Source organism: Galeopterus variegatus, unplaced genomic scaffold (genome assembly GCF_000696425.1).
Source record: "Galeopterus variegatus unplaced genomic scaffold, G_variegatus-3.0.2 Scaffold4352, whole genome shotgun sequence".
Classification (NCBI taxonomy): Eukaryota; Metazoa; Chordata; class Mammalia; order Dermoptera; family Cynocephalidae; genus Galeopterus; species Galeopterus variegatus.
Genome location: NW_007730463.1, coordinates 123,270 through 130,848, shown reverse-complemented (window position 1 = coordinate 130,848; position 7,579 = coordinate 123,270). Strand labels below are relative to the sequence as shown.

The 7,579-nt window shown below is 49.9% G+C and overlaps 1 protein-coding gene across 1 annotated transcript in view; it reads left to right on the top strand.

Annotated features, from left to right (window-relative positions):
- Nucleotides 1-7,157, top strand: part of AFAP1L2 (actin filament associated protein 1-like 2) — a 44,686-nt gene extending 37,529 nt beyond the window's left edge. The window contains exons 12-19 of the mRNA XM_008587367.1: nucleotides 792-937; nucleotides 1,680-1,791; nucleotides 2,629-2,877; nucleotides 2,963-3,134; nucleotides 3,429-3,584; nucleotides 5,610-5,803; nucleotides 5,925-6,047; nucleotides 6,973-7,157. Of these exons, the coding sequence (XP_008585589.1) occupies nucleotides 792-937; nucleotides 1,680-1,791; nucleotides 2,629-2,877; nucleotides 2,963-3,134; nucleotides 3,429-3,584; nucleotides 5,610-5,803; nucleotides 5,925-6,047; nucleotides 6,973-6,999 (1,179 nt within the window). The 3' untranslated portion in view covers nucleotides 7,000-7,157. The remainder of the gene's footprint in view (nucleotides 1-791; nucleotides 938-1,679; nucleotides 1,792-2,628; nucleotides 2,878-2,962; nucleotides 3,135-3,428; nucleotides 3,585-5,609; nucleotides 5,804-5,924; nucleotides 6,048-6,972) is intronic.
- Nucleotides 7,158-7,579: the final 422 nt, after the last annotated feature.

Sequence of the window (7,579 nt, the reverse complement as noted above, 5' to 3'; positions counted from 1 at the left end):
TACAGGTGAGAGAGCCAGGTGGTATCATGCCAAAGTGAGAACTGTTTTTCCTCATGATAACAAACCAGTAGTTTTTCTAGAACTCCCAGTTTTTTCTCTTTATAAAGGCAAGAAACAATGTTGGCATTTTAATAGACATGCCCAATGTATGTATTTGATTAGAATGTATTGTCCCCTAGAAAAAAAAAACGAGGGATTTGTTCACTTGAATCCTATTCACTGGGTTTTAGTTCATGATTTAGTAGGCTAGTTGAGCTGGTATATTTAAGACATGTTGACTACTGAAGCCATAAACAAAAATAAATTTGAATGTTATTTCTTAGGGATCCAGGTAGTCTTGTATGTATGGGACTAGGGTGATAAACTGACATGGGATAGCTCATAAAATAGAGGTGCCAGTCTAAGATACCTACAATTTTCTAATAATTAATTTTAGTAACTATTTACAGATGATAACTATTAGTTTTAATAAGTTTTAATAAATTTTTAATAGTTATCACCTGGTGACAAGTTATCACCTAGAATATGTGTACATAAATCACATGTGACACTTGGGACAAAGGCCTACAGTATCACTGAGGTGGCATCAAGATGTCATTGACAAGAAATGTTATTTGGGGACACTGGGGGATGGGGAGTGCTGGTGACAATGAGAGAGCATGGCCCCAGGCTGTCTCAGGCTTGCCGGGTGTGGATCAGGGATCAGGGCAGGGGTGCTGCTGTGGCCTGGTGGGGAGGGGCTGGCGCCAGTCAGCACGCTCCAGCTCCCATCCCTGTGGGCCTCCTTCCAGGCCAAGTCTTCCGAGGAAATGGGCCACTGGCTGGGCCTCCTGCTCTCTGAGTCAGGCTCTAAGACAGACCCAGAAGAGTTCACCTACGACTACGTGGATGCCGACAGGGTTTCCTGTATTGTGAGTGCAGCCAAAAACTCTCTCCTGTGAGTACTGAGGGGACTTCCACTGTGTACCCTCCCGTTCCCAGCTGTGCTTCTAGATCCTGGGCTCAGGCTGGCCCTGGCAGCCAGCCGGAGCAGGGCCAGCTGCGAGCACGGGGCTTGGCTGCTCCATGCACAGCAGGATGATGCAAGTGGAGGCGGAGGAGCAGCCCCGGGAGGCCTCGCTGAGCGCCAGGAACCTCCCGCTCCTTAGGGCAGAGGCAGCACCTTCCTGACCTTCCGTTTGTCCCTCCTGTCGATCTGGAATAAGCAGGGCAGGGGCTGCTGCCTCTGCTCTCCAAATGAGCACATGGGCTCAGGGAGAAGCGTTCCCAGGTCGGGTGGTAGAGCCCGCCGAGCCCCTGAAATGGAATCTGTTCTCTTATGTGCAAACGAGGATAGCCCGGCCTGCGCTGCCCAAGGTGTACTGTGCAGATGAAATGAAAACATTGTAGTTCTTGTCGGAAGGACTTCCTAAAAGGGAGGAATAAGGGGAAGATAGCAAAAGGATCCTAAGAGGAGGGGTGTGGGACAAGGGCACTTTGCTTTTCTGGGAGGAAAACCTGGAACCAAGAGTTCCAGGATGAAGGTGCTGGGAGAAGAGAGAGGGGGTCCCCTGATGCATGGAGGTGGGTGTTGGTCCCAGATCTCCTGTGCCTCTGGTCCTTGTGAACCTCGGAGGCTGGTGCTCTCACTACCCCATCCTGGAGACTCCATGCACGCTGTATCTTGCCCTGTCTTCCAGGTTGATGCAGAGGAAGTTCTCAGAGCCCAACACGTACATTGACGGCCTGCCCAGCCAGGACCGCCAGGAGGAGCTGTACGATGATGTGGAGCTGTCAGAGCTGACGGCAGCGGTAAGGACCTGGGGCATCCAGTCATCCTCCTGCCAAACCTCAGTGCCTCGACACCAGAGGTGGTTAGATTGTGCCTGAGATGAGTGGGTTCTGAGTCACTACAGGGCCATCAGTGCAGAACCTAGCTGCCACAAGGTTGTCTTTTGCACTGGAGGCTGCGCAGTTCATCTGCCTTAGGGGCTTATCTAGATAAAACAGCTGGTTAACCACCCTGGCCAGTGCTAGAGGTGGGGGGTGTGGTGTTGGGATTGGGAGCAATGACGCCATTAGCTTTTGAGGTCCAGATTGCTACTTGTGGTGGAACGACCATACTGATGGCAGGTGCCATGGACTGGGCATTGAACTTGGTGCTGTGAAAAGGGCTTCATGTAGATGATCTCATTTAATCCTAATCACCTTCTAGAAGGTCTGCTGTTTTCCTCTCTTTACAGATAAGAGGAAATAAGGTTCAGGGAATTAAGTGTATGTCCTGGGTCTTCCACCTCTTTTTTATTTTGTCATTATTTAAAACTTTTAAAAAAAGTTTTTTCTTCTACCTCTTGAGTGGCATATCCAGGACTCAATAGATGGCTCCCCCAGAGTTCAGGGAATTAAGTGTATGTCCTGGGTCTTCCACCTCTTTTTTATTTTGTCATTATTTAAAACTTTTTTAAAAAGTTTTTTCTTCTACCTCTTGAGTGGCATATCCAGGACTCAATAGATGGCTCCCCCAGGAGGGAGGGAGGTCCCTGCAAACTACAACCTGGGATGGAGACAGGAGCTCTGAGGCAGATCTGGTGTCCCCACTACAGTCAAGAGAGTGGAGGTAAGGGTGAACGACATCTGACTCTTCTGCAGGTGGAGCCCGTCGAGGAAGCCAGCCCTGCTGCAGATGCCCTGAGCAAAAGCGACCCTGACCGGGTGTACCTGGATCTCACGCCCGTCAAGTCCTTCCTACACAGCCCCAGTGCACAGGCCGAGGCCTCCTCCCCCACATTGCCCCACCTGGACAGTCTGGCTGAGGCGCTTCCTGCAGACCCGGACCCGGGCCCATGTCCTGCCCCAGTTGAGCCCTGTGTAAAGCCTCCAGAGAACCTGGAGGAGCAGGTAAAAGCCATCCACCAGCAGGGGAGCCAGACCACCTTCCCAGGTCCCTCCAGCTGGCTGAGTTGTTTGCTTTCTCCCAAAGCAGAGGCAGCTGGAGAGTCCGGATCCTGAGGAGCCTTCCCTGAGAATCGCCACAGTCAAAATCCAGACTGAACAACAGAAAATCTCCTTCCCACCGAGCTGCCCCGACACTGTGGTTGTCATTCCAGCTGGCGCCAGCCCACCGGTGAAGGACAGGCTGAGGGCAGCCACCGCAGGTGCTTGTGCTAGATAAGAGCCTAACATTTTTGACATGGCTTAGAGGAGCTAGTTCAATTCCCTCCTTTTCAGATGAGGAAACAAGAGGTTCAGAGAGGTGAAGGGACTTGCTCGAGGTCACAAAGCAAAGGTGTGGGCTCAGTTTCCTTTCCTGTCCCTGCTAGTCCGGCCTGGCATCCAGCTCTGATCTTCTTCCAAAGCCCCGGCTTCTGTCTGAGCCTGGAGAGTGGGTTGGGGACCACCCCCATGTTCCAGCCCGGCTGACCTAGGGCTTCCCCTCTCTGGGTCTGTAGAGATCAGACTTGGCAAGAATCGGACAGAAGCGGAGGTGAAGCGGTACACAGAGGAGAAGGAGAGGCTTGAGAAGAAGAAGGAAGAAATCCGGGGGCACCTGGCTCAGCTCCGGAAAGAGAAACGCGAGCTGAAAGATACCCTGTTAAAGTGCACAGGTAAGGGGCTCTCGGGGGAGGGCTCGGGGGCAGAATCCGAACCCGTCACCTGGCTTCTAGACCCATGAGCCTTGCCCCCACAGCCTTTGGCATGGCTGAGTGTCTGAAAGGTCAGCACAGAGAGGCCCCCTGGCTTTCAACAGGAGCAGCAGGTGGTTGAAAAAGCTAGTTAAAGGAGGAAGTCCTTACAAGTTATATGTTTAGGCCTAAAATGTTTTATTTTCACAGGTATATATTCCTTGGCCACCTTTTGATGTTGTGCTACAGCCGGGCAGTACAGGGTTTTTGAGATCTGGGTCAGCTGAGCGGAGGCCCACAGCATCCTGCTTGTAGTAACCACACCTGTAACGCATCCGCCTTCATTTCCAGGCTTCATGTCTTTAAAGTGAACAAAAACTTAAGACACTTGCAAAGAAATCAAGTCTTTCTAGATGATTTTCCAAACCATCCTCATATCATTCAACAGAGGTTTCCTAGCAACTTAACCTCTTATAGAACCTTTCTGAAGGATCTGACTGTTTTCACAGAGCAACTTTGTGCTCATTTAATATTTAAACTGCAGAGTTGTACTGCCAGGCACAACTGGCATAGCAGGTTTGGGGACAGAGTCAGCTGATTCCTGGGAAGCTTATAACATGATTGGTAAAGGAAGGTCTGTGGGGACAGAGTCACCTTTTTTTTTTTTTAACAACAGCTTTACTGAGGTATGGTCCACATATTATGTTATTGACACTTTTAAAGTGTACAAATCAATGGTTTTTAGTATATTCACAGTTATGCCACCATCATCACAATTTTAGAACCCCAAAGAAAGCCCATTACCCATTTGCAGTCACTCCCCATTTCCCCCCAAACCTCCTATCCCCAGGCAACCACTATTCTGCTTTCTGTCTCTATAATTGTGCACCCTCTGGTTTTGAGAGTTCAGCAGTCTTGGATCTTGTCAGTGCACAGAGGTGAGGAGACAGGAGCTGGGCTTCCTTTCCACCCAGCCCAGACTAGAGACTGGGACACGCGCTGATAAATGTGACCAGAGGCTCACCTATGACAGCCCTTGAAAAGCCTGAGAAAGTATTGAGCTGGGGCCACGAGGAAGGAGCCAGGGATGCCCAGCCCTTTCCCTCCTGCGTGGATAGACTAGGTGGGAGAAGAGAGAATTTTCATGACGGTTTGTTCTCCTGGTAAATAAGCCCTGTAGATCCCGGGTTGATAAGTCACAGATCATAAGAAAGTGATTCTCAAAGAATTGATATCGACCACTAAATATGAACTGTATTTTTAAAACTCTGATCTCGAAAATATTAACACATTTACTCAACTTTCTTTTCCTCATGAATTTTTCTTAAACAGTGGTCCCTGTGACTGCTCGTCCTCTGCCGAGGGCTGACAGGTGATTATTTACCATAGAGCTTGGAAACAGCACATATGTTTCAGGACTCGAAGTTGAGCACAAGTGTTACCATCCTCTCCTCTAGCTAGGATGGGCTGCCACAGGTCATCGTGTCTTGGGGCTGCAGTATCAAGCTAAGAACCCCAGGGTTAAGAAGAGCAGCACAAAAGTGGGCTGAGAAGGTGCCAGGACTGAGGACCCCTGATCCGTCAGGAAGCACCAAGTGCCAGAGGTTAAGGGAACTATGCGGCAGGTCAAAATAGCCCAGCCATCCTCCAAGGATCATTAATCAAGCTTCTCTCACCCTTTGGGGCTGCTGTAACAAAAGCACATACTAAAACAACTTAGAGCTTCTGAGAACCTACAGAAGGGACTTAGCCCTCAAACTCTTGCCCTGTCACAAAGGTAGACCTCTCTTCCTCCAGAGCCTTCCCAGCCTTTGCAGAATGCTAACGCAGCACTTGGGCTCTGAGTCTACCCACTGCACACAGAGAGGTCCATCCCGGCTCTGACTGTCAGAGTCAGACCTGTGCTCCACGTCCACCTGGGGTCCTGCAGCTGGGTTGGGGGAGGGGTGCATATCCAGGTCTCGGCTGAAATGCTGTTCTCTGCAGCTGGGTTCACTCTCTCTCCAGACAAGGGAGTCCTGGCCAGCCTGGAGCAGAAGCTGAAGGAAATTGACGAGGAGTGCCGACTCGAGGAGAGCAGGCGTGTGGACCTCGAGCTCAACATCATGGAGGTGAAAGACAACCTAAAGAAGGCCGAGGCGGGACCTGTGACGCTGGGCACCACCGTGGACACCACCCACCTGGAGAACATGAGCCCCCGTGTGAGTGCAGCGCACCGTGGCTCCTCTGAGCTGCTTGCAGGGCCTCCTGGACACAGGGTGGGGTGTGGGTCATGTCTCCCTTCCCCTGGACTCAGTCTTTGCTCTCCTCCTGTAACCACAGCCCAAAGCTGCCTCCCCCACCCCTGCCCCAGAGTGCACCCCAGTCAACTCCGCAACTGCACTCAAGAACAGGCCTCTCTCAGTCATGGTCACAGGCAAAGGCACTGTCCTCCAGAAAGCCAAGGTAAGTGGCCACTCCCCACCTCCTTCAGGGCCTGCAGAAGGGTTGCTAAGGTGAGGCCCCTCTCCTGACTCAGGTGGCACTTTGTGGCTTTGAGCGCCAGCTCTGAGCGAGGGTTGTGCTCTCAGCAGGAAGTGGCAGAGGCTCCAGCTTTGTTGTGCCTGTGGCTCAGTCTTGGCACTGACCAACCAGAAAGGCATGTGCACTTAGTTCAAGTGTCCTTACCAACAAGCCCGAGGACCTGAGATCCTTGACCTACCTTCCACTCAGTTATCAGTATATTCCGGGGGGATGGCTGCAGCTCAGGGACAGATTCAGATTGAAGAGTTTTCAAACCAAAAAGTCGGTGACTCCAAAGGACTTCTACCACTAAAACTAAAGAAACAGATTCAGACAGGTGATGTGGTTTGCCCGGAGTGCCCGCCGGCTAGTGGTGACAGGCTCAGCAAGGCATAAACGAGGATGGATGTTATGACTGGGTTTTTCTCCCCAAGGGCTAGACAAAAAGTGTTATTAATCCTTTACTCATTTGTAAAATAAAGAACATGCCTAGAGCTGCCTTTGTTTTTGGCAAACTCTGCTCTTTATTCTTATCCTGCTTAACTGCTGGAGATATTTGGAGGCACCCACACCAATGGCTATTAAATCCACATGAGTCTGTGAGCTACTGCTCCCCCACTGCCATGGCAGACATCACTAATCGCTCGCAGCACTCTGCTATGCCACAGCCTCAAAATCTCTTAAGAGGTGCTCCAAGCAGCCATGAACACACAGGGTTTGAAACATATTTGCCATCTCTTTTCCTACCTGCTTCTATGGTAAAAATATTTTTTCTTACATTTTTTCTGTGTATATAAAGGTTGCTACAGAGAATAACTTTCTTTTTTTGGGGGGTGGGGTGGGTGCTGGTATTTGAATGGTACCCTAGGAATGGGAGAAGAAAGGAGCAAGTTAGGGAACAAGTTTCATCTAAAGACTCTCGTGTCAACATGGACCTTGGTGACAATCCTGCTTTGTTACAGTCTTCATTAAAGCAGCAACTATGTGCAAGGGTGAGTCTGTTTAGAAGAAAAAGCAAAGACTGGGGTACTGTGAATGGAGCTTCGGCTGAGAGGAGGCTCTGTCCCTTTTCAGAGCCAAACGGAATGATGCAACAAAAAAAGATGGCTTCTCTGGAGACCTAAGTTTATTGGATGTAAACAAGCCATTGTTGGATTTAGGGATGTTCCGTTTCCTTCTTGAAGTTTTCATCAGTTGCTTTATCAAGATTTTTAAGTAGTGAAAAGATTCTGATGTTTAGACTTTGGTGGAAGCAAAATCAAGGTAGCAGGGCCCTGTCCCACTGGTCATGTGGCTTTGGTGACTGAGAAGACCTAAAGTCCTGACTGTCATGTCTTATCCAGTACTTAGAACTGTTGGGGTTTAAACTGTCCTTGCCTTTAAGTTTGTTCTCCTGTATTGTCAGGCTCAACTCAGGCTTCAGTGATTTTAAACAGCATTGACACCACCCATGTAAAACCATTTATGACCCGAGT